Source organism: Pongo abelii, chromosome 8, assembly GCF_028885655.2.
Source record: "Pongo abelii isolate AG06213 chromosome 8, NHGRI_mPonAbe1-v2.0_pri, whole genome shotgun sequence".
Lineage (NCBI taxonomy): Eukaryota > Metazoa > Chordata > Mammalia > Primates > Hominidae > Pongo > Pongo abelii.
Window position 1 is genome coordinate 35,700,935 of NC_071993.2, and position 17,834 is coordinate 35,718,768.

At 40.9% G+C, this 17,834-nt stretch overlaps 1 protein-coding gene across 18 annotated transcripts in view; it reads right to left on the bottom strand.

Moving 5' to 3' along the window:
- CUL2 (cullin 2) overlaps nt 1-17,834 on the bottom strand; it is a 123,545-nt gene that overhangs the window by 59,080 nt on the left and 46,631 nt on the right. For all 18 annotated transcript variants that reach the window (XM_054521737.2, XM_054521736.2, XM_054521734.2 and 15 more), the window contains 2 exon segments: nt 9,423-9,563; nt 1,177-1,279 (listed from right to left, as the gene is read on the bottom strand). In XM_054521737.2, the coding sequence (XP_054377712.2) occupies nt 1,177-1,279; nt 9,423-9,563 (244 nt within the window).

Below are 17,834 nucleotides of genomic sequence, written 5' to 3' on the forward strand. Positions count from 1 at the left end.
TTTTGGTACAGATAGTGTCTCACTATATTGCCCAGGCTGCTCTCGAACTCCTGGCCTCATATGATCCTCCTGCCTCAGCCTCCCAAAGTACAGAGATTACAGGTGTAAGCCACCGCACCAGGCCAGTTCTTACCATTTAAAAAAGTATCTACTCCTGACCACGTGTAGGGTTAGACAGTTTAAATAAACTGTGTTGTTTTATTCCCATTTTATAGATAAAGTCAAAACTCAGTCCATAAGGTGGTTGTTAAGTGAGTTGCCCGTGGTTGCAATAGCTAATAAAAAGCAGAGTGAAGATTCTTACGCAGGCACTAAATTATCTCATCCAGTTCCTGATTAGATCAGTAGTCTAAATTAAGTTGGAAATGCTGTCTATAGCAAAATACTGCAAAATTCACTGTTTATACACAGATCATGTCTGTGATGCTGCCCCTCTATGTACAGCATACTAATAAAAAAAACTGGTCACAGAGACAGCTTCTTTCACCATTTACCATTTCTTTTTAATTTTAGATTTTGGGAAGACTTCATATAGCATATGAAAGGCAGCTAAAAAGCTGAAAATAATAAAGACAGAGATTTACCAAGAGCTAGGAATAAAAAACGAGGGAAAATTTCGCTGTATAAATACTATCCAGAGGATGTAGGAGCACATTTTAAAACTCAACAAACCCTGAGCTGACCCTCTCCTTCATTTACTAATTACGAGATGCTGAGCAAGTAAACTGATTTCCCTAACACAATGCTTGACTCAAAGATCTTAATATGTATATATTTTTAAAATGCTGATTAAGAAGCAAAAACAAGGGAGGCCAAGGCGGGAGGATCACTGGAGCCCAGGAGTTTGAGACCAGCCTAGGCAATATAGTGAGACCCCCGTCTCTACCAAAAAAAACCCAACAAATTGCCAGGTGTGGTGGTGTGTGTCTGTATTCCTAGCTACTCGGGAGGCTGAGGTGGGAGGATCACTTAAGCCAGGGAAGTCGGGGCTGCAGTGAGCCATGATTGCGCCACTGCACCCTAGCCTGGGCAACAGAGCAAGACCCTGTATTTAAAAAAAAGCAGCAGCAGCAGCAAAACAACCTGACCTTGATAAAAGTTCTACACTGGAAAACAGTAAACTAGTAAAGTATACAACTATCAACATATTTATATCATGTATGTATCATTGCCTACCTTGTGCAAATGCCGAACGTGATTTTCCAAAAAAATCTTAGTTTCTGTATAAAGTCTTTCTCCAAGGGGTTCAGGATAGGCCACACATAAAGCATAGATATCTCTAGTTAAATTATTAAGGGTTTCATATTTATTGGAGACAATTTTAAAACATAATGAGATTTACCTTGTTTGGCATTAAAAAATGAAAAAACATTTCTTTTTGTGGTTTAGCTTATAATACACATAATACTGTTATATATATGACAAAGATAGAATACATAACCATGCTTACTGTATATAAGATTCATTCACTTATTCATTCCACAAGTATTTATTGAGAATTATTTGAAGACACTGTAAGGAAAATGGTTCTTATCAGAGAGGTTAAAAACCAGAGGGGGTTTCTGGAAAACCAAATTACCCAGAATCCTACAAAATAAGGTTTATATTAGAATGGATATTAGTATCAATAGTATCAATGACATTAGTATCCATAGTATCAATGAAGGGCTATGGAATATGACAAGAGGCAGATATGTCTAAGCAATTCTGAGAAACTAAACAAAAATTATTCATTTGACACAGCCTCCTACATCATAGCAGTCAGGATACTCTACCGTTATTCTATCAGAAGAAATATACCATGAACAGGAATATCAATTAAGTTTCTGAACATCAACTAAGTACCTTGCTAAGTCTCACCGGAGGTAGATAACAGAAGGAGTGGAAAGAAGTAAGACCTGAGACTTTACCTTTCACTAGCTAGTGATCTTAACCAAATTTCCTGGCCTCTCTCGGGTGGCATTTCTTTTTTTTTTTTTTTAATATCCTTTGCTTTATTGGATCTTCTCAATATCTCCAATAATTAGAAACATTATAAACCAAGAAGAACAAAAGATAAGACTTAAGGCAAAGCCCATTTATAACTTTGGGGCCAGACACGGTATTAGATTAAGATTCTGGGAACTAGGTGTTTCATATGCTGCCTCCAACTACTGTGACAAGGCATTTTGGAGGTAACAGCTCATTTGTCCACAGGAACAATGACACCAGAGCAACACAGAGGTCAGGACCTCCTGGTGGTTATACTCCAGAACTGTTCCATGATAAAGCTATGCCATCTTATCGGTACGATGACCACCACCAAGTGTCTCCAAGGTAAAGACAATGAATCTTTCCCTGACATCTCCACAGCTCCTGTAAGACCCAAATAAACTCATATATGTTAAAATGCTTTATAAACTGCCCATCATTAACCAAATGTAGAAGATAAAGGACCTATGAGCAACCTGAGACCAGCCTAACTAAAGATGCAGATACAAACTGGAAATAAGGCTGATGATTCAGGATGAAGTCAGGTATTTACGTTTAATAGAAAGATTAGGAAATACTATGAAATAAAAACGTTAACTTAAAAATAAGGATGCAAATTCTTCCTCCTCTATGTCCCCCCGACACTTTATATATATTCTTCTACAAAATTTATTTTTATACAGTAAAATTTATTTATACTTTTCCCAACCACATTAGCCTATTCTTCACCAACTCCACACTCCCAGCTCCCAGGCATGGTTCCTAGCACTTGACGACTTATTAACTCCTACTGAAGGAAAGGAGATGCAAAATCAATCTCACATGCTCCATTTACCTAGCACCCTTACCCCAGAAAGCGCAAGCAGCCCTCTCCACATTTATTTACTTATTTATAAATTTTTTATCAGTTCTATTTATATATTTTTAAGCTTTATTTATTTATATTTTTACTTGAAAAAAATTTTTGTAGAAACGGTCTCACCATGTTGCCTAGGCTGGTCTCAAACTCCTGGGCTCAGGCAATCCTTCTGCCTCAGCCTCCCAAAGTGCTAGGATTACAGGTATGAGCCACTGCTCAATATATCCACTGCACGTAAATGTAAACAAAATCTACTGGAAGGATTTGTGCCAAATCTCCAGCTTAAGGAGAAAGGAGCTACACAAGAGAGGTGGTACAGGGAGACTCTCCCATTTCATTCCATATACAGTACTTCTGCACTGTTGGACTCCTTCAGAATATACGTTTTTTTTAAATGCAGTGAATCCACCTTAATAAAATTTTAAAGTTTATGTTTTAACTCACCATAGTTTTGGGTCTCAAATCACTGTATAATTTTAACCAATTAACTATGTTCTTTTTCTCTAACCTATTCAAATATCCAACAAACCAGGAAACGTTTAGCCCTTATGAAGAACACCTACGAAAATGAGCTTTTCAACCTCCAACACTCAGTTATGATTTGATTATAGACAAGACACTTTAAAAGACAAAAAATGTTGGTCAGGCATGACGGCTGACGCCTGTAATCCCAGCACTTTGGGAAGCCAAGGCGGGCAGATCACCAGGTCAAGAGATCGAGGCCAGGCATGATGATTCACGCCTGCAATCCCAGCACTTTAGGAGGCCAAGGTGGGCAGATCATGAGGTCAGGAGATAGAGACCATCCTGGCTAACATGGTGAAACCCCGTCTCTACTAAAACACAAAAAAATTAGCTGGGTGTGGTGGCGGGCGCCTGTAGTCCCAGGTACTCGAGAGGCTGAGGCAGGAGAATGGCGTGAACCTGAGAGATGGAGGTTGCAGTGAGCCAAGATCGCGCCACTGCACTCCAGCCTGGGCTACAGAGGGAGACTCCGTCTCAAAAATAAATAAATAAAAATAAAAATAAAGACATTGAGACTATCCTGGCCAACATGGTGAAACCCTATCTCTACTAAAAATACAAAATTAGCCGGGTGTGGTGGCACATGCCTGTAATGCCAGCTATTCGGGAGGCTGAGGCAAGAGAATTGCTTGAACTCAGGAGGCGGGGTTGCAGTGAGCCGAGATCACACCACTGCATTCCAGCCTGGCAACAGAGCGAGACACCATCTCAAAAAAGAAAAAAAACACAAAATAACTAGGTCAGATTTCAACTTAAACATTCTTTCACTAGACTTATCTTTTCCTAAGTCATTTTTTAGGGAGCCAGAATACAAAAACTCCTCTATTTATGAACTTTCCAGTTTAAAAATGTCTCAGTCAGAAACTAAGCTGTTCCAGAATGAAAGCTCTTAGCTGCAACCAAAAGATAGTCCTAACCAGCAGCAAAGTTATTTCTTTTATTTCATGTTCTCTATTAAAAGGTGTTTCCTATGCTTGGCTTAATTTTGAGTTTTAACAGTATGAACTCTATTATGCCATGGGTCAAAAACAATGAGAGTTTTGCAATGGGAATAAAAGGAAAGGTTACCTAAAAAAATGAAAATGTAAGACAACCAAAAAAGGATTTGACAATTAAAAAAAAAATACAATAAAATTAACAGTAAAAAATAATTTGATGACTTTTTTTTTTTTTGAGACGGAGTTTCACTCTTTTGCCCAGGCAGTGCAGTGGCACGATCTCAGCTCACTGCAACCTTGACCTTCCGGGTTCAAGCAATTATCCTGCCTACCTCCCAAGTAGCTGGGATTACAGTTGAGCGCCACCATGCCTGGCTAATTTTTTTGTATTTTTAGTAAAGATGGGGTTTCACCATGTTGGCCAGGCTGGTCTCGAACTCCTGACCTCAGATGATCCACCCGCCTCAGCCTCCCAAGTGCTGGGATTACAGGCGTGAGCCACTGCGCCCCGCCAGATTTGCTGGCATTTCTAATGAGGAAGAATACAAACGCAGTAGTTACGAAATCATGAATTAGCAAACAAGGATAAAAAATGACTAATTAAATCGAAAATTTTCAAGTACACAGCTAGTGAATCAATGTGAACAAATATCAATTAGCCTGATATAATTTAGAATAGGGTCAGGCAGTTGCTGATGCACCAAACACACCTGACTATAGATAAAATCTTTTCCCATGCGTAAAATCTAAGAAAGAATGATGGGCTACTACACATAGTCTCCATGGTTACTAAGACCTTCTCCTTCTAACACTTTTCACAAAAGTGTCAAGGATACAGGTACTTGCCTCAATATTTTTCAATGACATCAAAATTGGTCTATGTTTGAAAGAGATGCCTGATAGAATATAAACTAGAAATGATGGGTGTGGTAGCGCATGCCTGTAATCCCAGCTACTCGGGAGGCTGAGGCAGGAGAATCGCTTGAACTCAGGAGGCAGAGGTTGGAGTGAGCCAAGATGGCACTATTGCACTCCAGCCTGGGCAACAAGAGCAAAACTCTCTCTCAAAAAAAAAAAAAAAAAGAAATGAAGACAACAGTATGTCTGGGTTTAAATGGTGGGAGAATGAACTCATATTCCTACCTGGAAGAAATACGTTGAGGGAAGGCAATATTAAGTGTCCCCTAACAATCATTTTGGACTTACTATAACCTTTTAGATGCCACTTCTCCTCCAGTAGGAAAATGTCTACATTATGCTGCTGGAGTCTGGAATGGAAATCTGCCCTAACAGCTACTAAAAGAGAGAAAACCTTGAGTAAAAGTAAACTAGAATAGGGCCAGGTACAGTCTTTCTATTTATACAAAGTCCAAAAATCAAAGAATTCACCATTGGCCGGTCACAGTGGCTCATACCTGTAATCCCAGAATTTTAGGAGGCTGAGGAGGGGGGAATTACTTAAGATCAGAAGTTCAAGACCAGCCTGGCCAACATGGTGAAACCCCATCTCTACCAAAAATACAAAAATTAGCCAGGCATGGTGGCACCCACATGTAATCCCAGCTACACGGGAGGATGAGGCATGAGAATCACTTAAACCCAGGAGGGGGAGGCTGCAGTGAGCCAAGATCACACCACTGCACTCCAACCTGGGCAACACAGTGAGACCCTGCCACCAAAAAAAAAAAAATTAACCATTATTGTTTATTCTATTTATATAAAGTCCAAGAAAATTCACCATTTAAGAACCACAAAAGGGCCGGGTGCAGTGGCTCACGTCTGTAATCCCAGCACTTTGGGAGGCTGAGGCGGGCGGATCACGAGGTCAGGAGATCGAGAGCATCCTGGTTAACACTATGAAACCCTGTCTCTACTAAAAAAATACACAAAAATTAGCCGGGCATTGTGGTGGGCGCCTGTAGTCCCAGCTACTCGGGAGGCTGAGGCAGGAGAATGGCATGAACCCGGGAGGCGGAGCTTGCAGTGAGCCGAGATCGAGCCACTGCACTCTAGCCTGGGCAACAGAGCAAGACTCCATCTCAAAAAAAAAAAAAAAAAAGAACCACAAAAGGCTGGGCGCGATGGCTCACACCTGTAATCTCAGCACTTCAGGAGTGCCAAGGCGCATGGAACACATGAGCCTAGGGGTTCGAGACCAGCTTGGCCAACATGGCAAAATCCCATTTCTACCAAAAATTAGCCAGGCATGGTGGCGGGCACTTTTAATCCCAGCTACTCGGGAGGCTGAGGTATGAGAATCACTTGAACCTGGGAGGTGGAGGCTGCAATGAGCTGAGATCACTGCACTATGTCTAACAAAAAAAGAACTACAACGCACTATGTCTAATAAAAAAAAAAAGAACCACAAAAACAACAGGCACAAAAATCAAGATAGTAGTTAGCTCCTAGAGAAACGGGTGGGATTGTGAACTTAGAGGGTCACGTGTTTCGGGTGGAGGTTATAGTGAATGCTGACAATGTTCTACTGTTCAATGTTCTATTGATAATGTAACTGCTTGCATTATAATTATTTGTGCAACAGTGTATTTTATGAACTTGTCCATATTTGTGTTATTCACACTCCCCAGAAATGCATGCTAAAAGTTCAAATAATAACACATATTTGAAACAATGTGGAGGGACCTGTTTTTTCCTTTTCAAAATATTTACATTGTATGGCCCTTAAAATTTCCACTTAAGACATTAAGGGTCAGAAGTGAACTTTATATTCTTGGGCAAAATAACAGGGAAAATGATGGAATTTTACCTTATAACAATTAGTAGCATAGTCTTTTATTTATTTATTTTTGAAACGAAGTCTTGCTCTTATTGCCCAGGCTGTAGTGCAATGGCCTGATCTTGGCTCACTGCAACCTCTGCCTCCCAGGGTTCAAGCAATTCTCCTGCCTCAGCCTCCCGAGTAGCTGGGATTCTAGGCACCCACAACCATGCTCGGCTAATTTTTGTATTTTTAGTAGAGACGGGGTTTCGCCATGTTGGTCAGTCTGGTCTCGAACTCCTGACCTCGTAATCCGCCCGCCTCAGCCTATCAAACTGTTTGAATTATAGGCGTGAGACATCGTGCCCGGCCTATACTCTTTAATCATTATTTTTGCAGACTTTTTTTTTATTTTGGGGGGGAGAGAAAATTCATGATCAGGTGAAAAATAACTGGCCCAGCCACCAGCTGGGCAAGGTAGCTCACATCTGTAATCCTAGCACTTCGGGAGGCCAAGGTGGGAGAAGTGATTGAGCCCAGGAGCTCGAGATCAGCCTGGGCAACATAGTGAGAACTCATCTCTACAAAAAAATTTTAAAAATCAGCCAGGTGTGGTAGCACATGCCTGTAGTCCCAGCTACTCAGGAGGCTGAGGTAGGAGGATCTCTTGAGCCTAGGAGGTTGAGGCTGCAGTGAGCTATAGTCACACCACTGTACTCCAGCCTGGGTGACAGAGTGAGACCCTGTCTCTAAAAAGTAAAAAATTAAAAAAAAAAAAAAAAAGAATAACTAAACCATTAGACGGACCAAACAAATAACATCAGAGAAATAACAGTGACTGAAGGGTCACTTTCCAGGGAAGTAATCTATTTCAAAACCACTTAAAAACCAAGAAATTCACTGTCAATTCTGTACAACGATGAAGAACACATTTTAATTATTTTTCTTTACCTCCTGTTCATTTTCCCTCTTCTTGCTCTTCTTGTAGTCATCTATAACCAACTCCTCTTCCCTCTCTGCTCCTTGTTTTAGTTAAAATATCCTTAAAAGCACCTATGAACTTGCCTAGCCCAATCTCACTAACACACAAGTAGCAACACTTTTTCAACTTTTATTAAGATTCTTGCCCCAAATCAATCCATAATGTTCCACAGAAAAATTATCTATCCAATTCAAAGGCAGAATCTGTATTGGTTATCCTCTAGATATACTGGAAAGCATAGGAAATTGGATGTTTAAGATACTATATTCAAGGCTGTGCTCCATCAATTACTACCTGTATGACCCTGGGCAAGTAAGTCCCTTGCCTCTGAGATCAGTTTCCTCATCCGTTACAGTCAAGTAATTATTTTTGCCCCACTGATCTGATAGACTTGTTTGAGGTATCAAACAACATAAAAAATATAAAAGATCTTTGCAAACTATGAAGCCTTCCAAAATGTCATCACCCTTTTACGTATCTTCAGTGCCCAGAACATAGTTGGCTTAACAAACTTTTCTTACTGCCTACTGCAGTTGTAATGAATTAAATGGTTTTCTGTTGGTCTAAAGAACTTTACTCTTCTTGCATCCACATTCAGCTTAATATTAACAACTGAATTAGGCATTCAGAACAAGTTGAACTACTATCTTATGAAATCAGAGCTTTTCTAAAGAATATATGCCCCATATAATGAGGGCAGCCCTTCTGTAGCCCCAGAAGATTGCTAGAGAGGGCAGCACTAGTTAGGTCTAGCAGATCACTGTCATGGAGGAATGCAGGAAACTAGGCTTCAGGGCATCCTAGAGAAATCACCAATCTGCATTGTTACATAAAACTCTCAATTCAAACATGTAGGCAATCTAATGAAAAACACGCTTCCACCCCAGTCACTGAACTTGCTGTTCACTCTCCACCAAGCGCACTCTTCCCCCCAAAATCACATGGCTTGCTCCCTCGCTGCATTCCAGTCTCTGCTCTAATGTCACCATCCTCAGGGAGGCCTTCCTTGGCCACCCATTCTAAAAGAGCAGCACCCACACAGGTACTCCAAGCCTCCCCCACGTCCTTATCCTGCTTTCATTTATCACGACCTCTTCTTAAAAGCAATGACATTAGATTTTTTTTTTTTACCTGTTTAGTGTCTATTTCTATTTTTATAATAGAAAGGAATTTTTTTTTGTTCACCAACTGTATTCCCAAAGCCTAAAGTAGTCCTTGACAGATACTAAGTACTCAACAAATACTTGTTGAAGGAAAGGTTATCAAATACTGATTGCCATAAAAGAGGTGATGAACTTGGAAATGTAGATGATAATATATTAGAAAATAGTTACATGGGAAAGTTCTTCCATAACATTGAACATGTTCTCAGTTTTCAACAAATTTATCAATTTTAGAACATTGATCAAGCTGCCATTAAAAGGATACGAGAAACGGTCGTTCCATGTTGCTCTTTCGACATATTCCAACATGACCACAGCTTTTATTGTCGTCAAAAGTTTGTTCCATGTTTCATCAAAATCTACTACTCTTGGTTTCAAAGACATTGTGCAAGTGTAGTGTTGAAATCTGTCAATTAAAAAACAATAACAATGTTAGCAATAATTCCATAAGCTTAGTTTTTGTTTTGTTTTTTGTTTGTTTGCTTTGAGACGGAGTCTCCCTCTGTCACCCAGGCTGGAGTGCAGTGGCGCGATCTCGGCTCACTGCAAGCTCCACCTCCCAGGTTCATGCCATTCTCCTGCCTCAGTCTCCCGAGTAGCTGGGACTACAGGCACCCGTCACCATGCCCAGCTAATTTTTTGTATTTTTTTTTAGTAGAGACGGGGTTGCACCGTGTTAGCCAGGATGGTCTCGATCTCCTGACCTCGTGATCCGCCCGCCTCGACCTCCCAAAGGGCTGGGATTACAGGCGTGAGCCATCACACCCGGCCAGTTATTTGTTTTTAAAGCACTACATAATTAAATAGCATGATATATGCAAGGAGTGAGAAAAGAACCCGGCACACAACAAAATGTTAGCTACCATCTTTTCATGACTATCCAGACAAGAAATTTCATAGACTATTTACATTCATTACAAACTCTAGGAAATGGAAAGCTTCTAGTACAAATTATTTATGATCAAGGTTATAGTTTCAAAGATTTATAGTCCTCATTTAATATTGCGAGGGAAAGAAACGGGGACCCACTTAACCAAAAAGCCAACTTCCATCATGGGAAATAATGCAGGACATTCAACCGAAAGGTTTTGCCCCCAAATCCTTGTGGTTTGCACTCCTGAAAGTGGGGAATGAGGTAGCATGCAAGGGAATATGAGAAGACACAAGAAAATGAAAGGTTTTACCTTCCTGGAGCATCAGCTTTGGTATAAGATTAGGGAAGAAATTTACATTTATATTAAACCAAACAGGGATGAATTATGGAGTAGAAAATTCACATGACCTTTTAAGATTAAAAAAAAGATTCCACAGAAATGTCAGGTTTGCAGTGGAGAGCTTAAGGCTCCTTCCCAGATTCTTGGGGTATCTACCTCCCAGTTCTAATGAAAAGCATGGCTCTAGCATGGAACCCCTTGCTCCAGTGAACTTAATGGGCTTTTTTTTTTTTTTTTTTTTTTTTGAGACGGAGTCTCACTCTGTTGCCCAGGCTGGAGTGCAGTGGCGCAATCTCAGCTCACTGCAACTTTCACCTCCCAGGTTCAGGTGATTCTCCTGCCTGAACCTCCCGAGTAGCTGGGACTACAGGTGCCTACCACCACGCCCGGCTAATTTTTTGTATTTTTAGTAGAGACGGGGTTTCACCGTGTTAGCCAGGATGGCCTCGATCTCCTGACCTCGTGATCCGCCCACCTCGGCCTCCCAAAGTGCAGGGATTACAGGCGTGAGCTACTGCGCCTGGCCCTGAATGGGCTTTTAAGGGAGTTCAAAGACTCCTGCCTCAGACAAACTGCATTTAGGAATTAGCTGGTTTCTGGAACAAAAGGGTCCCAAATTAAAAGAGAAACTTTCTAAGCTAAATGTAATTGCTCAAAGGAACATTTTTCTGGCAAATGTTTTAACAGCCTCCCTCATGTCTCCCCTTATTAGCAGGACTGTAAGGCACCAACCTCGTCTGTAGCCAAGGCCAAAAAAGGATGAAACATCTTTTCTCATCTCCCACCATAGGGGAAAGGGGAGGCAGAGAATGGGGAGGAGGGAATGACGCATAAAGAGAACGAGCAAAGGGAGCGGGTAGGATGGCGGCCGCACCACCAGCCAGACTGGGAGAGGCCCTTTTGTGTTTCCAGATGAGAAGAGAGCTCAAGAAATCCCAGGAATAGACTCCATGGAAAAGAATGAAAAAAATCAGAGAAAAGCCAAATATCCAAAAGAGATAGTATGCCATGTTGAACCACATCCTCTTTCCTCAACATACCAAAGCCTCCACCTCCTGGCCTTCAACTCATTCCTGAACTATCTAGAACGGATTAGCAGCGATTTTACTCTGCAAAATTGGAGGGAAGGTGGGAGTGGAGGAGGTGGGAGAACCTACTGAGTTTCCTAAGCTCTAAATAAGGGAATTAACCATGCCTCCTTCTCTTCCTTGTTTACTACATCCTATCATCAACTGTGCACATGAGTATTTCCTGAATCCATCCATACTTGTATAGCCCCACAAATGCCCCGGAATCAGGCCCTCAGCAGAAATAGTAACAGCTGTTAATATTTACACTGTGTATACTGCGAGCCAAGCACTAGTCTAAGCACCCTGTACAAACTCGTTTAATCCTCCCAACATTCTGACAGGTAGGTCCACTGTTGTCCCCATTTTCTTTTCTTTTCTTTTGTTTTTTTTTTTTGAGACGGAGTCTCACTGTTGTCAGCCTGGGCTGGAGTACAATGGCGCAACCTCTGCTTCCCAGGTTGAAGTGATTCTTCCTGCCTCAGCCTCCCAAGTAGCTGAGATAACAGGCGTCCGCCACCACACTCGGCTAATTTTTTATTTTTAGTAGAGACAGGTTTTTTCACCATGTTGGCCAGGCTGGTCTCAAACTCCTGACCTCAAGTGATCCACCCACCTTGGCCTCTCAAAGTGCTAGGGTTACAGGCATGAGCCACCGCGCCTGGCCTGTTCTCCCCATTTTCTGAATAAGAAAACTGAGTCACAGGTGATTCAGAAACTTGCTTAAGGTCACAAAGCTATGTAATGGTGGCATCAGGATTCAGACCCATGCTGCGGCCGGTGCTCCAGGCTGCTGTGTGCAACCATGCTGCCTCACTAACATGCTTGGCGAATACTTACTCCTTGCCAGGCACCATTCCAAGCTCTGAGGATACAGTGGACAAAACAAAGTTCTTGACTTCAAGATCAGAATCTCAGATCTTGCCCTTATTAAAGACAAAAATAACCTACCTAAGCCAAAAAGTTGACCATGTTACTCTGTACATAAAGTACAAAGTTTGTGGTTTCCTTCTACAGACAGCATTCAGTTTAGGCTCAACTGCAACATGGCACCCAAGCTTCCTCTCCTCTTGGTACTCCCTACCGTGACATCATAATCTAGGAACTTCTCTCTGCTTAGAAATCACTGAACATATCAGCCTGATTCATACACTTGCCTTTACCCTTACTATTTTCTCTACCTAAAGTGCTTTTCTTTTCCTTAGCTGCCCCCTCCACCCATTCCACCTAACTCCCACTGATAGTCTAACCTTGGTCCACTAGCTTTTTTTTGTTTGTTTCTGAGACAGAGTCTCCCTCTGTCACCCAGGCTGGAGTGCACTGCAACCTCCAGCTCCCGCGTTCAAGTGATTCACCTGCTGCAGCCTCTCAAGGAGCTGGGGGATTACAGGCGCGAGCCATCGCACCCTAATTTTTGTATTGTTAATAGAGACAGGGTTTCACCATGTTGGCCAGGCTGGTCTCAAACTCCTGAGGCTCAAGTGATCCGCCTGCCTTGGCCTCCCAAAGTGCTGGGATTATAGGTGTGAGCCATTGTGCCCGGCCTATATCTGCTTTTAAGAAACTTTCTTGGACCATCTAAGCTAGGTAAGGTGTCCTATCATAGGTATTACCTGAGAACTCCACACTTTCCTCTATTAGAGCACTTCATCACTCTGAACTGTAATTACCTGAGTGTTTCTGAGAGTGGGGACAATTCTGTAACCACACACCAAAAAGCTAGCGATGCTCCCCTCACATTCGCTTTCTCCTCTTATAAAATGGAATCATATTATACACACTGCTTGTAAATTAGTTTAACAGTTGCACAGACTTTTTTTGCTTTATGGAATCAGACTGACACTGACTTCTCTGTTGAGACTGATAGATTTCTGGTACCAAAGGAAAATACACAGTTACAATCCATGCTTGGATAGATAGAAAATCTGGAAGCCAAGGTGCAAGAAGCACCAGCCTCGTGAAACACACCAAAAACTGACAAACCAATAGCAGGAAGGTATGCTGAGACAGTCTGTCAGATTCTCTGCTTGCCCAGCCGAAAGCTCATATAACTAGGAAAATTAAGTTTCTTGAAAATGTTTAATAATAACATTCAGAGAAAGTTTACATAAGGATGTGAAAGAGACAGGGCAAAGAAGAAAGAGGACCACAGTCACACTACTTCTACCTCCCAAGCTGTCAAACAACTCATAAATCTGTCAGTCTTGTTCTTCATTCCTGTGCCTTAACGAGATTCCCATGCGCACTCAGATTGTGTCCCATCAAATAACTGCAAAAATCCAAATCTCCTGAAATCACCACAGTCCCCTTTAGCTTTCTTGTGAGTTCCACTCTTGCAACAATGGGGTTTTAGGCACACAGGTACAGTGGCTAGGGCCACTTATGGGCCCTAAAACACACACACACACACACACACACACACACACACACGCATGCACGCTCCACATTTTTAAAAATTGCAAAATAAAAATTTCTATTTAATTACCTGTTTCCAGAAAACATTATGTCAACATTAATATATTTGCAACATTTTTGTTACATTTGAAAACACTTGTAGATTTGATTTCCTCAGAGCATAATTTCTAAATATGCATGATTGTCAAAAATAATTACAAAAGTGAATTATAAAACGCAGTTACCATATGACCTAGCAATTCCACTCTGAAGTATAAAGAGAAATAAAACTCCCAAGAGAAATACAACATATTCACACAAAAACTGGTACACAAATGTTCACTGCAGTATTATTCATAAAGGCCCTTGAAATAGCTCGTGTCTATCAACTGATAAATGGTTAAATAAAATGCAATATATCCATACAATAAATTATTATTTGGCAATACAAGGAAATGAAGTACTGATACACACTATCACATGGATGACCCTCAAAAACATTCTACTAAGTGAATGAAGAGGGCCACAAAATAGCCACATAATGTATGAATCTATTTATATGGATTATCAAGAATAGGCAAATCTAGAGACAGAAAGTAGATGAGTGGTTGACTAGGGAACTTGGGGGGAAAATGGGAAATGACTGCCAACAGGGTGAGGAAAATACTCTAAAGTTGATTGTCATGATAGTTGCACAACTCTGGGAATATACTAAAAACCATTGAATTGTATACTTCAAATAGCTAAATTGAATGGTATGTGACGTATATCTCAATAAAGCTGCTATACATTTAAAAATGAATTATAAAATCCTACCAAAAACTTTAGAGCAATTTAATGGGGATGAGGTGGAAGTAAGTATCAATACATCCACATGGTCGTTTAGCATAAAATTCTGAAATCTCAATCTCTCTCCCACCACTCCCGTGTATGACCTCGTTGCCACCTCCCATTGAAAGAGGCAATAAATGTTATATGTTCCTGGGCATATTTTATACATATATGTGATTTGTTACTCCCTTTTACATAATACAAACATGGTATTTTTTTCATCTGTTTTACCTAAATGGTATACTATTCAGATTGTTATATATCTGCTTTTTTCTCTTAAAAGTATATTTGGGGCCAGGCACGGTGGCTCACGCCTGTAAGCCCAACACTTCGGGAGGCCAAGGTGGGTGGATCACTTGAGGTCAGGAGTTGGAGCTCAGCTGGCCGACATGGTGAAACCCCATCTCTACTAAAAATACAAAAAAGTTTGCCAGGTGTGGTTGTGGGCACCTGTAGTCCCAGCTACTCCGGAGGCTGAGGCAGGAGAATGGCGTGAACCCAGGAAGCGGAGCTTGCAGTGAGCTGAGATCGCGCCACTGCACTCCAGTCTGGGCAACAGAGCAAGACTCCGTCTCAAAAAAAACAAAAAACAAAAACAAACAAACAAAACAAAAATTAGCTGGGTGTGGTGGTGGCTGCCTATAATCCCAGCTACTCAAGAGGCTGAGGAGGAGAATCGCTTGAACCTGAGAGGTGGAGGTTATAGTGAGCCAAGATCATGCCACTGCACTCCACCCTGGGCAACAGAGCAAGACTCCATCTCAAAAAATAATAATAAAATAAAAAGAAATAAAAACCAAGCCAGATGCGGTGGCTCACACTTGTAATCCCAGCACTTTGGGAGGCCGAGGCAGGCGCATTACCTGAGGTCAGGAGTTCGAGACCAGCCTGACCAACATGGAGAAACCCGGTCTCCACTAAAAATACAAAATTAGCCGGGCATGGTGGCACATGCCTGTAATCCCAGCTACTCGGGAGGCTGAGGCAGGAGAATCGCTTGACCCCAGGAGGCAGGGGTTGCAGTGAGTCGAGATCGCGCCATTGCACTTCAGCCTGAGCAATAAGAGTGAAACTGTGTCTCAAAAAAAAAAGAAAAGAAATAAAAATAATATTAAAAATATATATTTATAGATGTAATGATGTGCTATCTGAAATCTGCTTCACAATTAAACAGCTTGCTCATGAGTTGCTAACTGTTAAGGATGAGTAACAGGGACATGTGGATTTATTACAGTATTCTTTTTTAGTATGTGTTTACAATTTTCCATAATAAAGGAATTCAAAAATTCTACTCCTCATAAACATCAATAATATTTTCATAAATTTAGGGGAGAAAACACATCATCTTTAACTGAAAGCCGTTACTAACCTTCCCTTCTGAGAATCTTAACTTTCCTGTGAGTTTTATGTTTCCAAAGTTGTAGGAGAGCTCACAAAACACATGGTACTGTCCCTAAATGTGATGTGTTAACATAGCCTGACAAAATGTCCACCCCCAAAAAGCTTAAATTACTAATAGCAAAAATAAAAAATATATATGTTTGTTAAGATCAGATGAATTTTTTTTTTTTTTTGAGACGGAGTTTCGGTCTTGTTGCCCAGGCTGGAGTGCAATGGCGTGATCTCGGCTCACCACAACCTTCACTTCCCAGGTGTAAGCAATTCTCCTGCCTCAGCCTCCCAAGCAGCTGGAATTACAGGCTTGCGCCACCATACCAGGGTAATTTTGTATTTTTTTTTTTAGTAGAGAAGGGGTTTCTCCATGTTGGTCAGGCTGGTCTCAAACTCCCAACCTCAGGTGATCCCCCTGCCTCAACCTCCCAAAGTGCTGGGATTACAGGCATGAGCTACTGCACCCAGCCCGACATTTTTCATATAAAGAGATTTGTTCCTGGGAACTCAGTTGCTGGAGGAAAAAAAAAACAATTTAGATAATTTCAGCAGGTAAAAGTTACCGTATCTCAAAAGATGCATTTTGGTGTTTCGTATTTTACTTACCTCCTAAAAGTATAATTATTAATAATGTAAATGGCTAACCACTTACTATTTTGATTCTCTTTATAGTGAACAAAACTCTTGAATGACAATTTATTTCAGTACTGATCATCAGCAGCAATAAAAATTTGGCATCCAAAAATTATCAGTAAGATACAATAGAGTGGTCTAAATTGACTTCAGATAGTTAAGACACCATAATTAGTTTTTTAAATGCCACTCAATAGGGTTAGAGCAGATTTCCTTCTAAATGCATAAAATCAGAAAATACTTAAGATCCAATAAACAGCCTTACAGCAGTCCCCTGCCTTATCCAAGGGGATACATCTCAAGATCCCCAGGAATGCCGGAAACTATGTTTTTTCATATACATACATACCTATGATAAAGTTTATTATATAAATCAAGCACAGTAAGAGATTAACAATAACTAGCAGTAAGATATAACAACTATAACAATATGCTATAAGAAAAGTTTCATGAGTATAGTCTCTCAGAATATCTCACTGTGCTGTACTCGCCCTTCTTGTGAAGGTGTGAGACAATACAATGCCTATGTAATGAGATGAAGTGAGGTGAGCGACACAGGCATAGGAAGGTCGGCATTAGGCTACTTACTACTGACCTTCTGTATTCCTGAATATGTGTTACGGTCCCTGACTTAGAGTAAATGGTTTGGTGTCATTCATCTCTGGGGATCCCTTGCTGAGTCTTCAAACAGGCTCAATGCTTTCTGGCACAGTATGTTGCCATCAAGTGGAACTTGTCTCTGCTCATGTCTTCCACCCACCAGTGTAATGCCTTTTCCAAATTAACTAAGCACTTATTACACAATGTAACTATCACTTTTACAGTTTGAGGTTTGACAGCAAAACTAGTAAGAATTTCTTTCTTCACAATTTCTTTTCTTTCATAATTGTTAAGAAGGAAAAAGAAATTCTTATTAGACCTGCTTACAGTAGGTCTTAGCAATCTCAGTCTATTATTTTTTTCTTTCCTTATTGAGAACTTTCAACTTTTCACTAAAGGAAGCACTCTATGGCAGAAGCCTCTCTGGTGTATCCATATTGCTAGGATCACTACTCCTGTACTTTGGGGGCCCTTATTAAGTAAAATCAGGGTGACTTGAACACAAGTACTGCAAAACTGCAACAGTCTATCTGATAATCAAGACAG